Source organism: Callorhinus ursinus, unplaced genomic scaffold (genome assembly GCF_003265705.2).
Source record: "Callorhinus ursinus isolate GAN/ISIS: 27379988/994484 unplaced genomic scaffold, GSC_fseal_2.0 scaffold17, whole genome shotgun sequence".
Lineage (NCBI taxonomy): Eukaryota > Metazoa > Chordata > Mammalia > Carnivora > Otariidae > Callorhinus > Callorhinus ursinus.
The window spans coordinates 39,215,463-39,242,632 of record NW_027397079.1 but is presented as its reverse complement, the minus strand read 5'-3'; the positions used below and the strand labels follow the sequence as shown (position 1 = coordinate 39,242,632).

At 36.7% G+C, this 27,170-nt stretch overlaps 1 protein-coding gene across 3 annotated transcripts; it reads right to left on the bottom strand.

Moving 5' to 3' along the window:
- Positions 1-129: 129 nt before the first annotated feature.
- POLB (DNA polymerase beta) lies at positions 130-26,716 on the bottom strand. Of its 3 annotated transcripts, XM_025886185.2 has the most exons (14): positions 26,499-26,716; positions 26,102-26,159; positions 23,451-23,517; positions 19,951-20,025; positions 19,318-19,376; positions 17,510-17,559; positions 15,321-15,372; positions 13,687-13,741; positions 13,518-13,590; positions 8,737-8,807; positions 7,961-8,047; positions 2,272-2,336; positions 1,625-1,764; positions 130-374 (listed from the first exon to the last, which is right to left on the bottom strand). In XM_025886185.2, exons 1-14 carry the CDS (start codon positions 26,557-26,559, stop codon positions 280-282), a joined length of 1,008 nt encoding a protein of 335 aa, XP_025741970.1. In that variant the 5' UTR covers positions 26,560-26,716; the 3' UTR covers positions 130-279. The 3 variants fall into 3 exon arrangements, with proteins under 3 accessions (XP_025741970.1, XP_025741971.1, XP_025741972.1); XM_025886186.2 differs by lacking the exons at positions 1,625-1,764; positions 2,272-2,336; XM_025886187.2 differs by lacking the exons at positions 13,518-13,590; positions 13,687-13,741; positions 15,321-15,372.
- Positions 26,717-27,170: the final 454 nt, after the last annotated feature.

Genomic DNA, 27,170 nt, shown 5'->3' with positions numbered 1-27,170 from the left:
AGAAAATAAATATTCCCATTGAACATTGCTAACATCTCATCTCTTCTCTCTACTAAACCCTTAGTAAAGTGTGATCATGAACATACATGATATGTTATTTGCTAATAAAATAAGAACAAGAACATCTGATAGTAGTATGAGAGGCTTTATTGACTACAATGCAAGCTAAAGCATGAAGAAGAAACAATCATTTAAAAACACCAAAGACCCTTACATAGCAAAGGTTAAGAAATAAATTAAGGCTCCTGCTGAGCTGAGCTGGCCTGAAAAGAAAGGGCCTTATTCACTCCGATCCTTGGGTTCTCGGTATTTCCACTGGATGTAGTCAAAGATGTCTTTCTCACTATCCACTGGCAGAGGCTCTCCAGCGACTCCTTCAAGTACAGAGAGAAAAGAAACTTACTTATAAACCGGTCTTGGAATTTAGTTATGAGGATTTAGGGACAGTTGTATGGGATTCACTTTCAGAAGGAAAAGGCAATGGTAACCAAGTCACTAAAACATGATATTGACCTCCCCCTCGCCCATCCTCCCACATGAGCTTGTGTTTGAGCTTTGCACATATATTACCAGTGCTACAAAAGGAACCTGAGTATCCCAACTAGGGCCATTGAAGTGATCCTAATCCATGATTTTCCTCTCTGCTGGATCTCCACTGTAGCCACCATGGATCATATGAAATACTCTACTTTCCCTTGCAACTCAAAATGTGACCCCTGGACTAGCAGTATGGGCATCACCTGGAAACTTACTAGAAATGCAGAATCTTGGACCCCCTTCCAATTAGAATCTGCATTTAATGAGGTCCCCATATGGCGCATACACACATTTATATGTGAGAACTACTGCCCTCATCTACCAGGGAAGAAAGCCCTATTTTATCCTTTCTGGATAAAATTTTCATTTTCCTAGTAGAGAATAATAAACCACACCGTACACTGTGAAATGTTAACAGGCACAGATTAAGCAATTCTTACTCTTTAAACTTTTTTTATTTTTAAAAATTTTTTTAAGTAACCTCTATGCTCATCGGGCTCCCTGCTCGGCAGCAAGCCTGTTTCTCCCTGCTTGTGTTCCCTCTCTCGCTGTTCCTCTCTCTGTCAAATAAATAAAATCTTAAAAAAAAAAAAAAGTAAGCTCTATGCTCAAAGTGGGGCTTGAACTCACGACCCCGAGATCAAGAGTCACATGCTCTACCAACTGAGCCAGCCAGGTGCACCAACTCTTTAAACTTTAGAAGGCATGTAGCCGAAGCTACCAGGTTTGTCCTGGCACTAAACGCAATGCTACCGAGATTCTTCAGAAGTCTTGGAGATACATGAAAAACAGACAAAAAAACCACTTTAGACCAATAAGATTTTTTACTGAGCATCATTAATTCGGTCTAATAGAGCTAGAAATAACTCTTGCTATCAAGGCCTCCAATTGAGGGCTTGAGAGCACATATGGATTTAAAGACCCTTTTGTTGCCTGAGGGACTCACAATACAAAGAAACTACAATTAACTGGTATAATCACTTAAAGGCTTTTGAGAGAAACCAAAGCTGCTAAACCAAAGTAGCTTTGAAAATAACTTTCTCTCCAGATGACCAGGATTATCTCTAATGCAGACACAAATACCCACCAGTGACTCCCAAGGGTCGGATTGTGTACTCATTGATTGTGAAGCCCTTTTCTAGGGCATGAGCTCTCATATTCTTATTGAAAATATCACTCCCAGTGAAATAGAGAACACCACAGTAATACTGATCCTTGGGTATCAACCTAAAATAAATAGATAAATAAATAAATCTTTCACCACACATTTCAAATTTGGCAAAAATAGGACTCTTATAATCAACAAGGCACAAAACACCTAAAATAAGTCTATGTGGTCTAATAACCTAAGGAGGAGACTATCATTAGGTAGACTGTTGAAATTACTCCCAGCTTGCAGTTAGTCTAGGTTTCAGTAAACTATGCTCTGCAAGAAGTGTGGAGAAACAAAAAGCAGTATCACGTATTACAACTAACTTTCCCCAGGCAGGAAACTACTTTTGAGCTGTGGAAGGCATCATGATGAGATGCAAATCTAGAGAAAACAGATGACATTCTGTAGACAATCATTATTATTTGCATATTTTCAGGCTAAGCAGTGTCTATACCACGAACACATAGCATTTCAGAATGAAAGGGGGTTCTAGACATTTATGTGAATTCCAAGATACACAGAGGACAAAGGAAGGAGAAAAGGGAAAAATTAATAGGTCAGCAACAAATTTTGAGTAATACCTTATATCAATTCTCCTGTGTGGAAACTCCTTTTCATCATTTTTACTGGGAAGCTGGCAAACACCCTAAAATGGATATTTCAAAGAATGCTTAAAGACGTTTTAAACTTCAGGCTTAACTTAATCGAATGTCGTTAAATGTGAGGTTTTTGCTTTAAATGCAAGCAGTTTTAGAATCCTGGGCACTTTTAATTTAGTGGCTTTTCTATGCACTATATATTGTCGCCACCTTCCTCTTATACATTGTGGTAATTAAAGAACTACAGGAAATAGCAGGCAAGGATTCTAGGTATGAGGATTGGCCTTTGTGTGATTCTAAACATGAGCTAATCAGGGAAAGCATCAAACATGAAAGACACAGACCAAAACAAACAGAAAAGCAATCTGCAAGAAACAATTATGATTGAGGGAGAACATCAGAAGAGCTATCGGTAATAGTCTAAGATATCAGAAAATATTCCATACATGAAGTAAGGGCAGAATACTACAGAAAAAGAACACTTAAGGAAAAGGTTTAAATCAAAATTAAAAGTGCAACAGCAGAAGTAGAAGAGTTTAAAATTGAGGAAATCTCCCAGAAATTAAAAAAGACAGAGAGATGAAAAATAAAAATTTAAAAGATAAAAAAATTAGAGGATCATTTTCTTTCTTCTCTACAGGTGAGTTTTCATTATACTTCTACAGTTTTCAAACAAAAGTTATCAAGGTCTATTTAGTAATCTTTTCCTTTTCTAGAAAAATGGGCCAAAATTCTGGCCTGGGGAGCAACTCATAAATACATAAAAAAGAGCCACAAACATCAGAAGTTTCAAATTAAAAGTTTCAAATGCAACATTCAAAGAAAAGTACACATGTGACAGGCTTCTGGTCCTAAAGAGCAGTTGACTGAGTACACATGTCACTAAAAGCTATACTTTTTCACTTAGCAACATAGAAAAATTAAAATCTAGAATCTAAAATGGGTATTTTCTTTAGCTGTTGCTATGTCTGAAAGATTAAGTGAAACCTGTTTATCTTCAAAATATGAAACCTACCTTCTTAGGCATTAACAAGTTCCAACTCAACCTTCAAATGGATCAGAAATGCTTTCCATCTGGAATTACCATGAGGTATTACCTTGCGGATATGGATGTTTGAGCGCCACAGGCAATGATCTTGCCGTTTGTCACATTAGTAATAGGATTTCGTCTAATGGCTTTGTTCCTTTCCTAAAAGCTCATTTTATTTCCTGCACTTTTTCTGAAGTGTTAATATTAAAGAATTTCTATGTATTATTGTAAATTCTTTATTAGATTGAGTGGATTAGTTTTGTTTGGCATTTCAATTGGGTAGCTTCATGCTGAGCATCTGAAATAAAACCTCTTTCATTGCCTAAGGGTAGTCAAGGGATCTTCTATTGTCTCTTGAATCCTTACTGTAGATATTTCACAGAAAATCAACCTGGGCCAAACTTGCACAAAATGCTAAAATCTGCATATATAAGGCAAACAGGCATCTAAATGCAGAGGAATTTTTTTTTTCCTTCCAAATGCTATTTTATTCACAGGAAGATAACTCAGTTACCTAAAAATCATGGCTTTACAAGAAGATCTGGAACATTAACCCTGGCTTTCCTAAGGTTTGGTGACTATTAGTCTAAAGGAATTTATGTTTTGAAGAGTATCTGAAAAACACATGAACGGTCATATGTTTTAAACTGCAGTCAGTGGTTACAGCAACAAGAGGTTTTGAAATCAAGTGGATATGGAATCAGAATGGTTTATTCCACTCTGATGTTTTTGTTTTTTTGTAATCTCTACGCCCAACATGGGATTCAAACTCACAACCCCAAGATCAAGAGTCCCATGCTCCACAGACTGAGCCAGCCAGATGCCCAGGTTTATTCTACTTTGTAAGCTGAATTCATTTTGCGGCCAATTTCCTTTCAGAAACAGAGATCCCAACTTTTTTGGCTATCTCTGCTAAGGCTCATGCCCCATCACTGCTCCGACTCCTGCCATGCTCTCAGACTGGCTAACTCCCTTACCTCAAGTCCCTCCCCAAGGCTCGTCCCCTCAAACAGGCTGCTTCCTACCATCCTATTCAGTGGGTTTCCTGCACATCCATCTCCCCATACCCTGTTCTTCCTTTTTTAAAAATAGTACTTGTTATCCTGATGCCTGGGTGGCTCAGTTGGCTAAGCATCTGCCTTGGGCTCTGGTCACAATCCCAGGTCCTAGAATCGAGTCCCATATCAGGCTCCTTGCTCAGCAGGGAGCCTACTTTTCCCTCTGCCTGCCACTCCCCCTACTTGTGCTCTCTCTCTCTCTCTCTCTCTGACAAAATCTTTAAAAAAATAAAAATAAAAATAATACTTGTTATCTTAACCTAATACGCAATTTACCTATTTATTATGGTCATTGTTAACTATCAATCCCTTCTCACACCCCCCCAAATATAAATTCGACTGAAATTCACTGGTACACCCCAAGCTCCTAGAACAGTGCCGGAGACTTAAGAGATGCTTAATACACAGTTGTTGAACTGGCCGAACACACCACCTCATCATACTTGCGCTCATTCTCCCTGTCTTATTCTTCCACATCATACTTCTCCCTCACTTTCTATCCCACTTTTGGTTTCTCAACTTACTCCTTACCAGGTCGCTTTCACAGATCTGTTTCCAAACAAATATTACATCTACATTATATCATATTGGTAGAGCACTGTGTAATTCTTTGAAGATCCAGTCATATGAAGATACATGTACAAACTCTTCAAAGTTTCCATGTATATTACTTAATTTGATCTGCACAATAGTCCTGTGACAGAGGAGAAGCGTATCATTTTATAGATGAAGATATTAAGGCCTTACAGAAGTAAAGCAACTTGCCTAATGTCATACAATGAATTAGTAATGGAGCCAGAATAAGATCTGATAGCTTCTGTATCCAAGTCTACTCCTCCACAATGCAACATAGCAACACACACCCTTTCCTTTGCAACTAGATATAAATCACCTCTTACTGCCTCTACAATAAATTGATTTGAGAGCTAATTTGGACTGTTCCTCAACCTAACATACACTAATTATAAATGTCAAAACAGCAGGCTCAAACATGGCATTTTTTGGGGCTTCAGAGAATATATGAGCCACATGTACAGTATCTGAACTTTATGCACAAACCATCCATCCACTAAGATGGATTCCTACGTCACAATATAAAGGCCTTAGTTTCTTGCTCTTATTGTCAACTGGGTCTTCTCTACTTTAAACACAAACAAAAACCTGTTTTCTTATTTTTTTAACCTGTTTTCTTCTGGAAATTGATGTGAGGGATTCTCTTTCTGGCAACAGCTGTCTATGTGCTGCTAGGAATAGACCGAGAGATTGGGAAGGTCAGATAGAGCAAAGGTTTCCACAAGTACAGCCCTGTCCTAGGATTGGTGAGTGGCCTTATTCTTTCAAATATCACATACACAAGAAGGTTTGAACCAGCCTGGTTTGCAGCAGTCACTGGAATTTGGCTGTGAGACAAAGGTCTTCTCTGCTACGACTGAGTAGCTACTAGGATAACCCAATTCCACCACTGCTAGCTATTCTCTATGTTCACACTCATGTGGCTACCCACCTTTCCTTTTCAGCTTATACCCAGCCCACCAGCTTGTAATGTGTCTTTGTATTTTTGCTAGCTGGATTACTAGCCTCTGCTGGTGTTTCCTCTGGATCTCTCTTTGAGCACAGCACAATACTACTCAAACTGCAAAAAAAAAATGTTTCTGCTACTACATCGTATAAACACCTTCCTGGTCACTGACTCTGAAAAGAGCTAGTGGGCTTTCCCAGTAGGAAGTGCTAGGGCCTTTCACAGAGATGACTGTTGGAGGTAGCCCAGAAGGAGTCCCCAGAATATGTCCAGGCATACCAGGACACTCTCCTAACAATGAAAAAAAATTTTTTCAACTTGTCTAGCACATGTTATTTTTAGGATTTTATCTGAGTGTTCTTTAAATGTAAGATTTACGCACATTCATTGAGTGCATTAAAATCAATCTCAATTTAAAAGGGATATTCCTATAACATATTTAAACCCTACTTTGAATAACATCTCATGTGTCTAGGGGTGCCTGGGTGACTCAGTCAGTTAAGCGTCTGCCTTCGGCTCAGGTCATGATCCCAGGGCCCTGGGATCGAGCCTGGCATCGGGCTCCCTGCTCAGTGAGCCTGCTTCTCCCTCTCCCTCTGCCTGCCGCTCCCCCTACTGTGCTCTCTCTCTCTCTCTCTGTCAAATAAATAAATAAATGAATAAATAAATAAATAAATAAATAAAATCTTATAATTAAAAAACAACAACAAAAAACATCTCATGTGTCTATATTTCTGGGCATAGAGTAAAAGCTCCAAATCTGATAGATTTGGGAGAACAGCTCATTGATTTGATTCCCAAAGACTGACTAGAATTTTTATTTTTACCTTTCCCATAGTTCTTTTGAAAACATTATAAAATGTGGCCAACTTTGGCAATCAATACAGTTTCATAGCCCATTAAAATCACCATATTGAAATTAATCACCTGATTTTTTTGGGTGTCTGATTAAATATACACAACATAAAGTTTGCCATTTTAACCATTTTTAAGTGTGCAGTTCTACAGCATTAAGTATATTCACATCATTGTGCAACTACCACCACCATCCACCTCCAGAACTTTTTTCATCTTCCCCAACTGAAACTCTGTATCTGTTACATAGTAACTCCCTCCTCTCCTTCCCCATAGGACCCTGGCAGGCACCATTCTACTTTCGGAATGACACGATACTTCAATTATCTCTATCAACCATCTTCTACTTTTAGCTAAAACCACTGTCAAATCTATACAGAAGACTCTCGCTAATATTAGCATGTCCATTCCCCAAAAGCAGTCTCTTTCCATTTCAGGCATATAACTTGGGAAAAAGGGAATTCAAAGTACAAATTTAAGTGAGCAGTAGAATAAAGTAACTATTACCTTAGTCCTAGATTTCTATTTGCCTTCCTGTCGGTTTTTTTTTTATTAATTTTTTTATTGTTATGTTAATCCCCATATATTACATCATTAGTTTCCTGTCGGTTTTTATGCAGGGACATTTATTAACCTCTTTTTAATTCATTTGGCATTTGTTTTGAATTTTTAAACTTTAATTCCCTAGGAAGATTACAGGCTTTTAACAGATCATCATGACGGATGTCACTGTGAAAATCTCTGCAAGCATCCCCCAATATTAACTCCTCTGCTTATCATGCCACAAAACTTGTTTGTATCACATACCCCAATTTCTTTTCTTTCTTTGGTGTTGTAACATATTAATATTCTTCAGACAATTCTAATCTCACATACTGAAGAATTCTGAGCCAGAGAATATGAGAACATTTCCTATGTTAAGGAAAAACTTATGATGTGTCAAAGTCATTTATAGAAATTTTAAAGAGGAGATTATGCATAATTATGTGTTCCAATGGCACAGATTATTTACAGGTGGGGGAATTTAAAACAAAATTCTTTACTAAAATATTCTGAGATTAGCATCCTGTAAATTCTTCTATATATTCTCATGGATATCCTATTTATTGACTGTAATACTGAGATGCACTGAGATCACATACTCAGAATGGGCACTGAACAGTTTCCAAGGTTTTTTTTTCAGAAGTGTTAACTCAAACACGTACTTACCATGAACTTTGTTTCACCTTTTGACAGAGTATCTGTAATAAAATGGATCTTCTGTAACTGCTCCACAACACGATGTAACAGCTTTGGCTGTGGAAACATAAATAGGAAGTAAGAAAAAGAACAAATACTCTTTTATAGCAAGAAAACATTTTTAACCTGAGTTTTTTGATTATCTATGGACAAATGCCTAGTTTTCCTCTAAGTACTTTTTTCTTCTAACAAAAATTCATTTATCAAATGAAACCTATTTTTAAGAACGATCATTCTTCACCTATATCAAGATACCCCCAAACAGACATCATCTGTGTTTATCTGTTTCATTAACTCAAAAAATTAGCTGCTTCATCTTTAAAAGGTATATATTCCAAAGTCAAAAATGTTTTGCCTTCATGGGTTTTCTAACAGGAATAAAGTTTCTTAATATAATATTGTTTAATAGAAAAATATACCCTTAATGAAAACCTGAATATTATACTGGATATTTCTAAAATACCCATGAAAGGCAATAAATAATTCTGAAAATGTTTTACTAAATTTCATTTTTTTTCTTTCAAAAATCAGACTATCCCCTCCATTCCTTGTAGAAGAACACCACTATGTATCCCTTTCAACCACCTACTTTGCCTTTCACAGAATTCAGTCAGTACAAAGCACTTAAACTGACTTTTCAGAAAGATTAAAATAAAAATTCATTCTGAAGTATCCAAGTATCATTTAGAAAATGATATTCACTGTTGTGTAACACTTAACACATTTGATTATAAATTCTGTGGTACCTGTTTGGTTGACTCAGAGGTAAAGCTTGGATGGGTCAGAAGAACATCCATGTCACCACTGGACTCTGCACCTATGAAAATAAAAAATATGTATGGAATTCTACACATAAATCTATCAATTAGGCAAACAGAACCAAAGCGATGTCACATGGAGGAGCCTTACTTCTTATAGCCTAACTTTCTTTTTCACTGCACTTCATATTCAGAATTACAAGATTTCAATTTTCTGTCCAACTACTCAGGTATACTGATGTAAACAGAAGAATCTGGGATAACAACAGTAATTGGCATTAGATATGCATTATATACAATCGGCTAAATGTATTAAAAATGCACCTAAATAATTACTCAATAATGAATAAAAACATTTAAAAACAACATTCTTGCAAAGAAGATATTCAGATGGCCAAGAGACACATGAAAAGATGCTCATCATCATGGAAATGCAAATCAAAACCACAATAAGATACCACCTCACACCTGTCAGAATAGCTAACATCAGCAACACTAGAAACAACAGGTGTTGGCAACAAGGATATGGAGAAAGGGTAACCCTCTTGCCCTGTTGGTGGGAATGCAAACTGGTGCAGCCACTCTGTAAAACAGTATGGAGGTTCCCCCCAAAATTAAAAATAGAACTACCATATGATCCAGGAATTCCACTATTAGGTATTTACCCAAAGAAAATAAAAACACTAATTCAAAAATATACATACACTCCTATGTTTACTGCAGTATTATTTACAATAGCCAAGATGACCAAGTGTCCACTGATAGACGAATGGATAAAGATGTGGTGGTGGTGTGTGTGTGTGTGTGTGTGTGTGTGTGTGTGTGCACAATGGAATACTACTCAGGCATAAAAAAAAAGAATGAATCTTGCCATTTGCAACAACATGGATGGATGTAGAGTGTATTATGCTAGGTGAAATAAGTCAGTCATAGAAGGACAAATACCATATGATTTCACTCTTATCGCTTCTTGGCCTTTTGGCTAAGATCAAGTGTGATTTCACTCTTATGTGGAATTTAAGAAACAAAACAGACAAAAAAAAAAAAAACAGACTCTTAAATATAGAGAACAAACTGGTGGTTGCCAGAGAGGACGTGGGTAGGCAGGGATAGGTGAAATAAGTGAAGGGAATTAAGAGTACACTCGTCATGATGAGCACTGAGTAGTGTGTACAGAATTGTTGAATCATTATATTGTACACCTGAAAATAACTATATGTCAATTATACTTGAATTTTTTAAAAAAGCTAAAAATATGAATTTAAAACAATTAAAAAGGGTAAACCCCCATCTTAAAAAAAGCTTTAAAATACACCTATAAACACTATATATCTGAAAACCTCAAATTAAACAATATGTCCTAACCCTGTAAAGATTAATCAGAAAATCCATTTCAATTCTTATGACTGAATTCATTTAATGAATATTGGTAAAAATTACTATTATGGTATCATGGATAAGAATATAGCATTTGAGGGGTGCCTGGGTGGCTCAGTCAGTTAAGCATCTTTCAGCTCAGGTCATGATCTCAGGGTCCTGGAATGGAGCCCCGCATCAGGCTCCCTGCTCAGCAGGGAGTCTGCTCCTCCCTCTGCCTCTGCCCCTACCCCCGCTCATGCTCTCTCTATCTCAAATAAATACAATCTTAAAACAAAAAAAAGAATATAGCATTTCATAATGACTTAGATTTTTGTTTTGATCCCCACTCTACAACCATATAACTTTAGGAAGATTATATACAATTGTTTATACTTCCTTTTATTATAATACTATGAAGTTCTGTCTCCATTTAATTGGATTTTTTTTCACTTAAAATTCTTTTTTCAATATTGCAAATAAGGACTGTATATTCCTCTAGACCTCAGTTTCTCTGTCTATAAACTACTAAAGACTACTCTATAGGCCATTGTGCAACTAAGAACATATGTAAAAGCATCTAGAAAAGGGCCTGCCACACAGCTGGCATAAAATAATACTATTTCCTTATGTAAAACATATTTTTTCTTCCAAGATTTTATTTAAATTCAAGTTAGCTAACATATAGTGTAGTTTTAGTTTCAGGAGTAGAACTTAGTGATTTGTCACTTACATATACATAAAACATATTCTTGGTCACTGAAGATATGGCAGTGTCTCTAGACCACCATTTTTATACATCGATAATGTTTAACCAGATATTTAAACAGAAAGAAGACTAGATTCAATGTGTGCTGATCCCAGGACATTCATGGAAGCTATCTTAAGAAAGAAAATTTTGTCTTCTTTTCATTTTTCTCTTAAAAGTGTCTTTTACCACCTACCTACTACCAAAAATGTATTACTCTACCCATTTAATAAGACTGTTGAATCACAGACCTGTACCTCTGAAACAAATAATACATTATATGTTAAAAAAAAAAAAAAAAAAAGAAGAAGAAGAGAGGAGGGAAGGGAAAAAGGAAGGGGGGGAATCAGAGGGGGAGATGAATCATGAGAGACTATGGACTCTGAGAAACAAACTGAGGGTTCTAGAGGGGAGGGGGTTGGGGGGATGGGTTAGCCTGGTGATGAGTATTAAAGAGGGCACGTTCTGCACGGAGCACTGGGTGTTATACGCAAACAATGAATCATGGAACACTACATCAAAACTAATGATGTAATGTATGGTGATTAACATAATAAAATAAAATTAAAAATAAAAAATTTTTTTTAAAAATAAAAAGCAAAACAATTTACTTTAGCAAAAAAAGGAAAACAATCCAAGAATCTATTAACAAAGGGACAGATAAAGTATGGCATAACCACATAACCAAATGTCATACAGCTATAAAAAAGAATAAGGATGCTCTCTATATACTGATGTGGAAAGATCTCCAAGATGTATTTTTAAGTGAAAGAAGTAAGGTGCAGTACTGTGTATATGTTCTGTTATTTTTGTGAAAGAAAGGGGGAAGAGAACACCAAGAATGTATACTCACTGAATAAAGAAGATGTGGTACAAATATACAATGGAATATTACTCAGTCATAAAAAAGAATGAGATCTTGTCATTTGTGACAACACGGGGGGACCTAGAGGGTATTACACTAAGTGAAATAAGTCTGCCTGAGAAACACAAATACCACATAATTCACTTATCTGTGGAACCTAAAAAACAAAACAAATATGTGCAAAACAGAAACAGGCTTACAAGTACAGAGAACCAGTAGTTGTCAGAGGTGGGGGGCAGGTAGGGAATGGATAAAATAGGTGAAGGGGATTAGGAAATACAAACTTCCAATCATAAAATAAGTAAGTCATGGGGATGAAAAGTACATCATAGTTAACAAAGTCAATATCGTATGAACATTGTATGGTGATGGATGGTAACTATGCTTATCACGGTGAGCACTGTGTAGTGCACAGAACTGTTGTCACTATGTTGTACACCTGAAACTAATATAACACTGTATGTCAACTATACTTCAGTAACAACATTTTTTAAATAAATAAAAATAAAAAATAAAATGGAAAAAACAATGTATATTCACATTTATTTATTTATATTTACATGTAAAACCACTGAAAGAACACACAAGAAAGTGGTCACTAATGGGACAGTGGTGGGACGGAGTGGAGAGGGTGAACTGGGACAGGGCAGAGGCAGACTTCTTAGTGTATACCTTTTTTATGTTAAAGCACGCAACCATACAACCTACTCAATAATAAAAGTAAAATAAAACAGAAATATTGAAATCCAGAAAGGTTGTCATCTTCAACTGAGCCTGCATTTGGCTTGCTGTGTACCCAAGTCTGTGTTTTGAAAAATTTAGATTCCAAGGCCCCACCCTAAGAAGATTCTTATTTAGTAGGTTTGTAGCAGGGTACAACAATGTTTTTTGTTGTTGTTGTTTTGTTTAACTTTTTTAGGTATTTCTGATGCACAGAAAGACTTGACAACTGGTTAACTTTAATCCTCTCATTTTACAAATATGGAAAATAGGATGTGGAGAGAGAGACATACTTCAATCTACAGTAACAGTAGATTTGGCCTCAGGATCCAGTTCTTTAGGCCCCAACCCAATGTTCTTTCTACTTATCAGCAGTTGTGGAGTTAGCACTTTCCTCTCCCTAACTCCTGATTCTTACAGCAGCTACCCCGAGAATTTGGGACAGCTCATCACTGACTGCCTAAGCAAAACTCCAAAGGTGGCCAGAGATTCAGTCAGATATCAATTCCAAAAGTTTTCAATCAAGTTTTTGTATTCCAATTTTTAAAATTAATATTTTAATTTATGTTACCCTTCCAAATTTTGAGCCAGTAAGAAACCAGGATTCTCTTGGTTCTCACTTAGCTCGCATTCACATAGGAGAAGTAGATCTTCTGAAGGACCTGGTTGTTGTGAGAATTGGTTTGGAACTAGTGCTTCAGCGACATTATTTTTAGATTCATTACAGAAAACTTAGAAAAAAAAAAGTTAAAAAAACAAAACACCCCACCACTTACCCATAGCTTCATTTCCATCTAGCCAAACAATCACTCTTAGGATTTTAATACACATAGAATTATTCTGTAAAATTTATTAAAACTAGTCATTAAAATATCATCCTATAATAAAATCAGGATGAATTTCCTCTCATTTTTAATACATATTCCTATCTATAAACAAATAAATTTAGCTCAAACTCTACTGGATCTTAGTAAATCTATTAAGTAACACAAATTACACCTCTTTAACCCATTTTTTTGGTATATATTAGGCAATTTTAACATCAAGGCATGAATAACCTAAGATTAAGAAGTATGTTACCTCTTCTGAAACTGCCACAGACTGTAGCAATGTATTCAGAATCCACTTTTTTAACTTCATTTAGTACAATATCCTAATAGAAAAAAAATTAAGTCAGTATTCTAAAATGGCTTTTCACCAAGTGACATTCTCAATTCTAATCAAAGAATACAATTCAGCACACTCTTACTTGCATTTGTAACATCTCTTCACGAGGAATTCTTTTCTCAAAGTCCTCAAAATATCTATAAAGACAGAATAAGTAAACAAAAGATTTTTGTGAAATTTAAATCTTCTTAAAAAGTAAACTGCCTACTATATCAAGTGTCCTTATACCAGCAGATCATTCAAAAATCAAGACTAAAGTTCAGTAAGAAGATAACAGTAAAGTTGGGGGTGGGGATAGGTTTATTTCTTAACTTAGACCAAAATTTTTAAGTGCCACCCTTTTATTATATTCCAGATACTCCATCAAAACTTATTTTAAATAAACTTCATATTCACATACCAAGAGTAAATGAACAGTTTAAGTTAGTATGTTTCCAAATTAGACTGCTCCCTACTGGCAAGTCAAGGGGTTACAGTTTATTGCTCTTAAATCCTACAAAATTATATTCTAAAACATTATCGAGATAACATTATGCTAAGTGAAAAAAAGCCAGTCACAAAGACTACATATTGTATGATTTCATTTATATGAAGTGTCCAGAATAGGCAAATCTATATTGACAAAAAGTACATTAGTGGTTGTCAGAAGCAGGCAGGGACAGAGGGGCAGCTGGGGAGAAATGGGGAGTGAAGGCCAACAGATATGGGTTCTTTTTGGGATATAACAAAGATGTTCTAAAATCAACTGCAGTAATGGTTGTACAGCTTTATGAATATACTAAAAACCACTGAACTGTACACTTTAAGTGGGTGAATCATATGATATATGAATTATATTTCAATAAGGCTGTTATAAAAATATCTCAGTATGAAATAACATCTAAAAATGATAAAGCACCTGATCAAAACCAATTCTCACAACCACCAAGTTCTTCAGCAGATCTCTATTATGTAAATGCAAGGAAAGTGAGAATATTCTGGTCTCCTACCGGCTCAAAGTCTTGGAAGAGCAGTGTAAGTTTAAGGTCTTATGGTTGGAAGAGCAGTGTAAGTTTAAGGTCTTATGGTAAAGCATCAACAGCAAAGTTCAGGGGGTTATTAGGACTGAATTGCCAATAAGACTACATAAGACAGGAGGAGATACATGTTTATGTACTATGCATTAGAAAAAGTCAATTAGAAAAGGGGTTCCAGCACACGAAATAATTATGGATGCTGACATACAACATTCCTACTAGTTACTCCTACACCATTTTTTAGGTGTTCGGGTTTTTTTCTTTTTCTGTTTTTAATTTAGCACTCCATGTTCATGTCCTAGCTTCTCAGGTAGACTCTAAACTTCTTAAGGGCTTTACTGACCCTATTTATATCCTTACCCCAGACCTAATGCAGTGCTTTCTACAATGTTTAAGCACAAAATAAACACCCACTGACTGACTGACGTACTCAGTCCTATATGTTTTAAGACTTCACTAACGTCAAGAGAATGAGGGAAATACTCAAAACAAGAAAACAGACTGAAAGGTAATAACAAAACGTGTGAAGACAGGCATATTCTCTACAAAAGTCTGCAACAAATCTTAGCGTTCCTGAATAGAAAAATGGTTGTGTTTAGTTAAATTTGAAGAATTTTTATGGTGTATGGAAGAATGGCTATAAGAAATTTTATACTTTTATATCTCAAATGTCAAAAGAAAAGAAAATTTGCTATCTTACTTCAACCCAATTCGCTGATGATGGTTCAACTTATCTTCATTTTTTCTGAGATCTGTATAGAGGACATATAAAGTTGAGGTGCTAATTTAAACATTTTTGGGAAAAAGTTGCTAAATTTAGTGATCCTTTTTACAAAGAACTGCTAGGAAAATATGCTTTGAAAAGATAAGAATATGACTTCAAAAAGATAAGAAAAAAAGAAAAAAATTCAGATATTAAGAACTAGATAAAAGTTCTTCAAATCAATGTAGTAAAATCTAACAGTTGATTTCATGATCATTTTTACTTACTGAATTAAAATTTCAATTATAGTTACACAGAATAATAGATAAAACATACCAGGATCATACCACACTTCACTAACTATAGTAAAAGGCAGCCTTATAAGAACCTATATTGCTAACTTATGGTAATAGCAGCAACCACAACTTCTAAATGTTTTAAGTATTTATATTGCCCATCTGCTGTTCATTCACTCCTTCACTCAATTAGTATTTATTGAGTAATAACTTGTACAGGCACTGTGCTTAAAATTCTGTTGAAAGGAGAGGTATTATTTTCATTATTTAAATTAAAAAACTGTCATATCATAACATCATGTCTTAAATCTAAAAGTGACTTAAGGATGCCTGGGTGGCTCAGTCGGTTAAGACTCCAATGCCTGATGTCGGCTCAAGTCATGATCTCAGGGTGGTGAGATCAAGCCCCACGTGGGGCTCTGTACTCAGCAGGGAGTCTGCTTCTCTCCCTCTCCATGTGTCCCTCCCCCGTTTGCACGCACATGCTACCTTTCATTCTCTCTCAAATAAACAAATAAATCTTTAAAAAATAAATAAACAAAAGTGACTTAATTCCACTTGGATGTTCCTTTACTGGACATGAGTACAGGAGTAAGCCTTACGAAAGGAAAAGCAAGATAAGTATGCTCCCAAAGCAATTCCTATAGTCACCCTTACATATTCACAAACATAAATTCTCTCCAGAGATATAAAATGGAGAGAATCTTTGATACATGGAGCACTTAATATTTCTCATAGCTGTGTGTACACAGTAAACACTGAAAATGCAATGGAAATAATGAGCTTGTTATATATAGGCACATAGATGTTGACAGTTATCAAATTACATATCTGTGAATTGTGAAATAATGTAAAAACCATTACAGCAGATCTCTGACATTCCCAAGGGAGGCAATTTTTGTTTGAGAAACAAATTTTTGACCCCTTTAACCCATATTTCACTCAGATAAACCAAATATGCCATAGGCAGAAAAGCACACATCCTCTCTGAGACGCAGATACAGTAGAGTTTATTCTCTGGTTATAGGACTCACACAAATTCTTAACTTTGTAGTATTACTAATTAATCATGCCTCTTAAGAGTCAGTTACTATTTTTAAGTACTTATTAGGTACCAACCACTGTATGCTAAGGGCTTTTCATATATTACTGCATTAAATCATATGAGGCAGAAATTATGATAGCATTTTGTAGCTAAGAAACCAAAACATCATAGTCATCCATTCTAGTCAAGTGGTGGAGATTAGATTCAAACCCAGATCAGTCCCTAGAACCTGTCCACTTAACCATTTGGGTACAAAGAGTTGAATTCACAAATATTAAACCCCAAATGCTACAGATATACTGCAATAAATCTCTATTTCTATCTCCAACTATAGTATATACCCTTAAAAGTACAAAGAAATAAGTTATATTCAAAGGATTAAGCTATCCTAAGTTTAAGGAAAATGTTTTATAATTACTTGACTTAGACTCTATTTTTTCACTTCTTTGAAAGCAAAAATTCCTTCAATAAATATTGCAAGACTCTTACAGAATCTTGCTCAGTATATATATATCACTTGGCCTTTAGGCTGAATGTGTAGGATTCTGTTGTCCAAAATTTTACTAGAGAAACAAAGGCAATTTAAATCTAAAAGTCTGCAAATAAACCAAGAAGCCACTTCTTGCTCTTCTTGATTTTCTTCTAAGTTACAAACCTAAACATGTTTAACACAGGAATAAAAACTACACTTTATACCTATTCTCTACTAAAGAGCTAAAAAGAAAATCTTAGCATTCCTTTTTACTAGTTGAATAAAGGTTTCTCAAGTTCTAGTTTGCTAGAGCATTAACCATCCTTCAGGAGCATATTTGACTTGGAATTGATGACCTATTGTACATACTCACCTTCTAATGTTTTAATTCCTTCATCTACAAACTTCCTTGCAGCAGATGGACTACAACGAAAGAAAAGCATTATCTCAATATCAAGTGAAAATCAGTATATTGAATTATTCAATTATTATTATTGTCTTCTTTTGTAAAGAGTTACTATGGAGCTAAACAAGACCTGCTAAAATGTTGTGGTTATTTTGGTGATTTTATCCAAAGAGAAGAATTCTTGAAGCCTCAATCTAGGAAGACAGCCATGAACCTGGACATGAAAAAGACATCTAAGCAACTAGGTGTTATAATGTACATGTACTTCATAAAACATACATACAAACAGGAACACAGTTCATCCATTCAAATGAGATTAACTGAGGGCCTGTTATGTGCCAGATACTCTTCTAGGTGCTGAAAATACAGCAGGAATAAGACAAATAAGTGCCTTGGTCTTCCCCACTTACATTTCAATGAGTAGAGAGAGAAAATAAATAGGTATATAAGCAAACAAAAAAATACCAGGCAAATGATTTAAAATAGGGTAATGTGACAGACTGGATGGGTCCTACTTAAGATTGGGTAGCAAGGGAAGGCCTGTGAAATGGTATTTAAACTGCAACTTTAATGACAAGGAGTCTTTATACAGAAACTGTGTGATACAGAAACAGATTATTCATAGCAGAAAGGCAATGTGGCACATAAGAAGTAGAAGTGAATTGGGAGTCAGCAAACAGGGATTCTGACTCTGCCAGTTATCCCACTTTCTGTATTCAGTGTTCTTGCCTGGAAAAAGAGGATAATAACACAGAGGCTCTCTAAAACAACTTCTAACATTTTAGAATGGCTTTAAGTCCCTAAGGAGTCATGCTTATTTTCAGTATACTAAGTTTAAGAATTTAATATATTTTAGAGTAACTTTCATCAAATGTTGCCATTTAAATGAACAATCATCACATATCCAAAAGAATGCCTCATTCCACAAAGATGAGACTTAAGTAAAGCATTATAGCCTTAATGGTTTTTTTTTTAAGATTTTATTTTTTAAGTAATCTCTACACCCAACGTGGGGCTCAGACTCACAACCCTGAGATCAAGAGTCACATGCTCCACCGACTGAACCCACCAGGTGCCCCACAGCCTTAATGTTTGAATGTTAATCTTTATGTTGTCAAGAAGTGTCCAAGAAGCCCCTTTTGGTGCTAACTCAAATTTTAAGATAAAGACTCCTTCAGGAAAAAATGCGTGGGTGTTTGTTCCAAATTTTTAAGTCATTATGTTAGGTGCTATGGAAAAACAGTTTAAATGCTTAAGATAGGGCGCCTGGGTGGCTCAGTTGGTTAATCGAATCCCACATCAGGCTCCCTGCTCGGCAGAGAGTCTGCTTCTCCCTCTGACCCTCCCCCCTCTCATGTGCTCTCTCTCTCTCTCTCATTCTCTCTGTCTCAAATAAAAAAAAAAAAAAATCTTTAAAAATAAATAAATAAATAAATGCTTAAGATAAATATGCTCAGAGAAGCAAAATCTGGAGGGAGTAAGAAGATGTACACAGAGCAAGTGTTAGTGGAGTTTAGAAGGAGATAATTTCTGGCTGGGGAATCAAACTGGTTTTATGAAGGAGGTAACATTTGCCTTGGATGGGCTTTTAAAGTAGAGGTAGCACCTGAAGAGCCAGCCTCAGACACATAAGATATGGAAGAGTGAACCATATGGTCAAAGACACAGGGATGAAAAGGTACAGGTTTTGAGGAGAAATAGCATGTACTTATTTTGGCTCACATAAAAAATAAAACCAACCCTACTACTGTGTCTGCTTAGAAAATACTTCTTACCCAATGCCACTAACTCGAGTCAGAAAATTGATAGATGAACTCGTGTCATCCTGCCGAATCTTTAAGGAAAAAAAAAAAAGTCTAATAATGATTCAGGAATGCTTTGAGGACTCAAATGATCTTATTGGAAATGTACCAGTCTACTAAGAGACCTGAAGAGCCATTTACATCTGCCTGGATAAACCTCAGTGGTTTTAGATAAGTAACAAAGCAGAGAAGATGTCTCATCTCTTAACTTATCCCATACTTTAGAAAGGCTTATTCATAAAAGACCCTAAGTAGTATAATTACAATCAGGGTGAAATAAAACCATAAAAATGCTTCGGAGAGTTTAAGAATAGAAATTCTAAAATATAACAATGTTTTATCGAAGTTTATAATCTACCTTCTGAATGATACTGAATATAAAGAACTAATTCTATCACAGATGCTAACAGTCTCTAAAATGTCACATAAAATAATTGAATATCTTACAGGAACAGTATTCAGAATTTTTAAAATAGAACACTTAAAGCCATAAACTCCACTCCTCTTTTCCTTCCTAGTCTCACCAGGTAAATAATATCATGCTACATGATAGTTGCTATAAAGGCAGACACTATCATCAAATAAGCAAACAAGTTAAAATTTTACCTTTTCCAGCTTACGCAATTTTCCAGTCGCTAAAAATTCATCAATCTTTTCAGCAATTTTTGTTCCTACTCCAGGCTAACAGAAAATTAAAAATATAAAACTCATATAAATATAATGCTTACCAAATCACTCAAAGATAAAGTAAAAAATAGGAAATGAAAAAAAATGATTGTCACATGACCAGTTTTAAAACAAAGGACACAGAAAACTGAGCCACGGCGAAAATACATATTCTCCCAACAAAATCCTTAAATGATGACAAAAGAGAAGCCCTAATAAAACAATTCTAAATGACTTACTTTTTTTAAAATTAATTTTTGTTGTAGAAAAATTAGAAGAAATAGAGTTGCATAAAGAAAAATATATAAATCACTTGTTAATTTCATTGCCCTGAAAATTAAAATAAACTGTAATCTCATCACCTAACATCTGCTACATTGACTTCTTTTAGGCTCACATACATAAGCAGAGTTATATGTGCATGTACATATATATCTGTATATGTATATACATATTTTTCTTACAAAAATAGAATCATTCTGCTTTGTACTTTTTTTAACTTAAAAATACATCATGAACAAATTTCCATATCAATATATAAATACAACTATCCTTAATGGCTGCATGGTATATCACTGTGTGACTGTATCATAATTTACTTAACAAATACCCTACTACAGGAGACATTTAGTTTACAAAATCTGATATAACAATGTCATGAACATTCTCTAGAGCAGGGGTTCTTAAGCTTTTGCATCGTCATCACCTTGGGGATGTGTTAAAACACAGAATGCCAAGTCCCACCCTAGAGTTTCTGACTTAATAGGTTACATTTCTTTTTTTCTCTTTTTTTTTAAGTGAACTCTACACCCAAGGTGGGACTTGAACTCACGACCCTGAAATCAAGAGTCACATGCTCTACTGACGAGTCAGACAGGTGCCCCAATAGGTTGCATTTCTAACAAGTTCCCAGGTGATGCTGCTGCTGCTGGTCTAGATATAGCAACTCTGAGAACCACTGCTCTAGAACGGCACAAATGTGATAGCCACGAGCCACATGTGACATTTTAAGTTTACATTATTAAAACAAAAAAAATTCATTCCTCAGTCCCCTTAACCATACTTCAAGAGCTCACTGGCCAAATGCTGCTCATGGTTACTTTACTGGACAGCTTTGCTCTAGAATATAAGCCCTATGAGAGCAGATCCTGTTTTTACTGCTTTACCCCCAGCACCTGGATGAATATCTGGCATATAGTGCTCAAAATTTATGAACTAATGAATCCTAGTATACATATCTCTCTACTGGTTTCCTCAAGATAAATTCCTCAAAGTGGAATTGCCGGGACAAAGGATATATACATTTGCCAATATTCTGCCAAATTATCCTTCAGAAAAGCTGGAAATAACCAGGATTTCCATCCTTAGTAACTCAATGTCTTTTTCCACATCTTTATCCATACTGTATACTATATTTGATAGTTTGATAGCACCATACAGCATCTTGTTTTAATTTGCAACTCTGATTATTAGTGAAGTTGAACTTGTTCATGTTTCTGATCCTTTTTTACTTTTCTCCTTTAAATAAGGGCTTTTTTTGAGTAGTTACAGGTTCACAGCAAAACTGATCACAAAGTACACAGTTCCCGTATACCCGCAGCCCCCATACATGCACAGCCCAGCCAATTATCAACATCCCCCACCAGAGTGCTACACTTGTTATAAATGATGAATGGACACTCAAATACCATCATCAAAGTTTACATTAGGGTTCATTCTTGGCGGTGTTGGTCCTCTTTAGTTAGATGTTCAAATGCATCAACATGTGTGCCAGTCATTTCCTACTGTCTCTTAGCCCTAACCTCACCCTTCGATATTCTTGATTTATTTAATGTTTAAGTTAAGTTAATGTTAAGTGTTCCAAGACTACTGAATATTCAAGTTCTGAAAATAGCAACTACCAGATAGAAATGAACAAGATTCAGGAAATGAATAGACTAGAAAATAGAAACTGCTCCAGTTTCTCATTTCTTATATCAGAAGATACATACTGGCCTAAAGCAATTTAAGCCCAGGCTATTTTCTATACTTAACATTAAAGATTAAGAGGCAAACACTCATTCTGGAAATATGAGATTTCTAGAATTATTGAGAAGCACTCACATGTGCCAAAGAGTAGGTCAGTGGTTTTTAATATAATAGTGGAAAGGAATAATGATGAGATTTTCATATTAAGTCCAGTCTCATACAAAAGGAATTTTGAATACTTTTGTGTTCTTTTTAGGGATAAACCATAAGCTCAGATTTGGGATAAAGTGCATCAGAGCTTGTCAAAAGTTTGAATCTAATAAGTGAGCAGGCTACATGCAATTAACATAAAAAAAGAAATTCAATAGTGATAAAAGGGGAACAGAATGGAAGCAGAAGTGGCTTTGGAGGTTAACAATGCCTGAGTTCACCAAGAGAGAAACTCAGAATTAAAATCCAATGTATTTATAACTTGGCTAGTCTATTTGGGGAGGATAATACTGATGCTGAGAACAATTTATAGCACTAAGAATTTAAAACCTATATACCAGGGCATGATTAGCATTGAGTAATAAATTCAAGATAAAGATGTGACACATAATTAATATGGATAATCTGTCACTCAATCATAAAATGTATAAGATTTATGATAATTTTATGACCCTGAAAGGTGAAAATACAAGGACAGTTAGGGTTCATATTTTGAAGGCTCTCATGAGAAAATTAAGGATAGTCAAATATTGATACCTAAATTCTGGAGGACTTTTGTGAACACAAATAGGTAAAGAAAAACAGAAGAAGGTGGTAACTATCAGGACGACCTAGACAAATCAAAAACCACATCAGTTTGACATCTTTCACAAAAGACAAATAAGATATGGTCCACAATTTTGAGGAACTTAGAATCCTTTAGCGAGATTTAGATGAAAGAGAAAAATCTATCAATAGGTAGACTTTCCTAGGATATTCTTAGCAATATTAATGTAAATTACCAAGACATGTGATCCTCTAGAGACTGTGACACATATCGTGACACAGCATACAGGGAGGGCTTCAAGGAAATTACAGAGCAGAGGGCTAAATGCAATAATATACAAAGGGACTTAATTATGTTATTAGTAGGTAAGATTTCTTTGGGAACACCAACTCTCAATAACTCACATAAATTCCTATACCTGGGGATGAGAAAATGATAGCTGGAGACCAGACATGCCAATACCATTCTGTCACTATACAACACTGAAGCTGAAATTCAATGTGAGTACATGTATATATGGCAAGGTATAGAAAAAAATTGTAATTACATATATTTAAAGCAAAATTTCAATCCACACCCTTCCCAGTAAAAACAGGAGTGGTGAAATCTGCCTGTGTGGGTCAAGGCAGCTTCAGAGAGGCAAATTTAGTTTTGAGGGAACCCACCAAATTTGTACATGTGTGAACTCTTCATTCAGCTTGCTCACTAAACTTACCAATTTCTTAGCTTCTGCTCCACTCTTTATTTTGTGTGGGTACTTTGCTATCACAGATGCTGCTTTTCTATAAAGAGCCAAAAAAAAAAGAAATCCAGTTAGAAATCCAGTGAGGTCTTAATTTTTCTTAAACTGGAATACACACAAGCAAAGATGCAGCTTCAACTTTTATCACAATAACAAATTTTCCACATCTGTGTCGAACTTAAAAAAACTCAGAGGAGCTGACAGACCACCTGCATAACTTTCAGAAGTATCTTGAAAATCCTCACATTTAAGGATAACATAATTTTACCTGTATATTTAAAACTAGGGAGATTTGGCAAACCAGCAGCCTTTCCTTTTTGGGATTAAGCTAGTTTTTAGAAATTGTTCATAACTCTCATAAAAATGTGCCACCTAGTGGTATTTGGACTACTAGATACCAAACTGGCTTAAGGATGGGTTTTTTGTTTTTTGTTTTTTTAAGATTTATTTATTTATTTTGCAGGGCAGGGAGAGAGCAAAAGACAGAAAGAAAGAGATCATGGAAGCATGTGGAGCGGGGAGGGGCAGTGGGCGAGAGAGAATCCCAAGCAGACTCCCTCCAAGCTCAGAGCCCTATCCCATGACCCTGAGGCCAGGACCTGAACAGAAATCAAGACTCAGACGCTCAACTGACTGCGCCATCCAGGTGCCCCTGGATGGCAATTTTTAAATTCATGGCTTAAAACTGCAACTGGATTCCCCTGTGTCCTTATACTTATGTTCTTTTTCTTCATTGCTCTCATTTCCATTCCACATAAAGCACTGACCTGTGATTCTTGCCCGTCTCCACACACATCCAGCTCAGTAATCTGGTGACACACTGGGGACACCCTGGGAGCTCACTGATGGTCTCCTGTCTATAATTTCAACGCTAAATGTAGCTTAGTAGTGATGCTGATAAAAGCCAGAGTACATCTAAGTCCAAAGCATAAATATCGGGTAGTCTTTCCCGCCTTGATTTTTCATTCTATTCTAATACATATAAACCTTTAGATTTGGATTTCAACTTCTCTGTTAGCATATTACTGATGATGAGTCTGGAAAAGTAGGTTGAGGGCAGTTTGTTGAGGGAATTGTTTCAGTAAAGACAAGTAGTTCCAGACAATGGTATTATGGGGCAAATCGTGAAGGAAAGAAGAATTAAAGCATGAAAGCCTTTTTATATGCCACAAAGCATTTGGGCTTTATCAAGGTAAAGAGGAAATATTTAATTATCTGATATGGAAGAATGACAGAATCAGGTAACTATTTTCAAAAGAATACTTGGCCAAAATCAAGAGAAATGTATAATCAGGGTAGGGAAGAACATGCAGGCAACACCTGCTTTTCCAGACTTATTTCCCACTCAGGCAAAGTGAATTACTGACTTCTGGGAAAATGTTATACTCCCTCAGGTCTCAACTCCTTGGCAGATTTTGTTTCCTTTCTCTAGACTGTTCTTCCTTTCATTTATCCCCTGACAGGCTCCTTCAAAATTAAACACCTCCTCTCTGAACTTAAACAGAATATAGGGTTGATTTTTAGGTCATCAAATGTGTGGATGATAGTACAATTACTTTAAACAGGTAGTCAAGAGAGATAAGGAAAGGAGCATAATCAGTTTTCAATTATGTTGAATGGGAAGGGAAGGAAAGAGTTGAGCTCAATTTTGAAAGGATGAAGATAAAGGTGAAAGAGTCCTAAAAGTCTTGAGAAAAGCCCAATGAGCTACAGATTTGGAGTCAATGACATAACCAGTATCCAAAGCCAAGAATGGTTAAGATTGCCAAGGAAATTATGAAAATGAGAAAAAAGGACTAAAGGCAGACCTCCAGGAACTACCAGCATTGAAAGGAAGATAAAAGACATGAAAGAACAGATAGGAGTGCCATCACAGAATTCAAGGGCAAAGACGAATGGAATGAGCTAATGGTTAATGCCAATGAGAGTCCAATAAGGTGAGATGTAGGTGAGAGCATTTTCAGAGGAATGGCAGGACGGAAATTATACCAAAATGACATAATGAATGACTAGGGCTAAGGAAATGCAGGCAAGAAACACAGATTATTCAAGAAGTTTAACTGTAAAGTGGAGGAAAGAGACAGGAGCTAGCTAGAGGGCAGAAAGAAGTTAAGATTGCTTTGTTTTTGTTTTTAAGAGCTGAGGGACTTGGACATGTTTGTAGGCTAAGGGGCACAAGTAACTGGATGTGGGAATAATGACTACCATAAGGGCCCTGGTGAGATGGACAAGGACTGGACCCAAGGATCAGCCAAACACCAACCAGATGGAGATCTGATTCCTTGAATCACATCTATTTCACAGCACAGACCTCATCCGCTGTCTTTCACTATGGCTTAAAATCAAACTGCATTTTCAGCAATTCATATTCGATGATGGGAAAAATACACATCAGCTACACCTATTTTCAATCGGAATTGGGAACTCATCAGAAATGATCCTACAGAGTTCTGCCCGAACTATCCCTGAAATATTGCAGTAAGGTAACCACCACAGAGTCAATACCCTCAGTTCTTGCTTTTTTCTCCTCTTGCATATGGTCCAAACATCCACTGGCCCCTCAGCCCTGTTAACTGCCACACATCCCAAGACGCATGCTACCAGAGAACGCTGCACCGTCCCACCTGTAAGCATTGTACTTGTGGATTGCCTGGTTCACGTTCTTCTCAAAGTTTGCGAGTTCTGCAAAGGCAACAAGAGGCTGGGGTGAACAAGAACAGCCAGTAAACAAACGAGAACTGAGTTTTTCAGGAGGGGATGTAACAGCTTCTTAAGGGACAGTGACCCCCCGCTTGTACACGGGCCAGGCCAAAGAGAGCCCAAACGGTGACACGGGAATCCCCAGCAGAACTGACATTCAACCACCAGCAATGGGCGCCGAAAGAAGATCCGCACGGAAGACTACCCGCTGCAAGGGGCCGACCCTATCCACAGGGCTGTGGGGACGGGAGAGAAGCAAGGGAAGGCAATGAGGTGGAAAGAAAGGAGAAGAAAGCCAGCAGCGCCCGGCCCGGTGCTAACCTGTGAGCATGTCGGTGATTCCCCCGTTGAGCGTCTCCTGCGGCGCCTTCCGTTTGCTCATGGTGGCCTGCACCCGAGGACAGCAGAGTGCTCAGAGCCGGGGACTGGCCCCCTCTCCCAGCTTTAAGGAGGGGCCGGGACTTGGAGAGGGGGGCAGGACCAACCCAGCCCCGGCTAAGCCAGCTCGACCCACTGAACAATGGCTGCCTCTGACAGGGGGCGCGGCACGGCGCGCGTGGTGACGTCAGGCGCTCGGGGCGTGTCGGAGGCGGGGCTCGAGCGGAGCTCCCTGGGTGCGAGAGAGAAGGGAACGCGATGGCTGAGGAGACCTGGAGGGGGAGGCTGGGTTTGGCCAGAGCTCGGGTTTGGCAACAGGGTTTCTGTGGGAAGACCTGGATTCTTAACCTAAGACATTATGTCTGTTTTCCCAATACGTTTCTCCGGATTCCTCTCACCAGGAGGGGAAAAACAAGGAGTCCGACTTTGACTGTGAAGTCAACACTTGAGATGGTGGGGGTGGGAGATAGTGATACCGAAGACTACTCTTGTGCAGGTATCATCTGTGCACAGTAATAGTGATTGAGTGGAGGACTTATTGCATGTGGTAAGAGGCGAACACCGGCATCGTACTTACTGTCCAAGCTTTCTGTAAGAATACAGTGCCCGTGCACA

Coding starts and splice junctions, on each gene's coding strand:
- POLB (XM_025886185.2), bottom strand. CDS start 26,559: ATGAGCAAACGGAAGGCGCCGCAGGAGACGCTCAACGGGGGAATCACC. Junction 23,518..26,101: donor CACAAGTACAATGCTTACAG/GTGGGACGGTGC, acceptor GGCTCTTTATAG/AAAAGCAGCATCTGTGATAG. Junction 15,373..17,509: donor AGGAATTAAAACATTAGAAG/GTGAGTATGTAC, acceptor TCCTCTATACAG/ATCTCAGAAAAAATGAAGAT.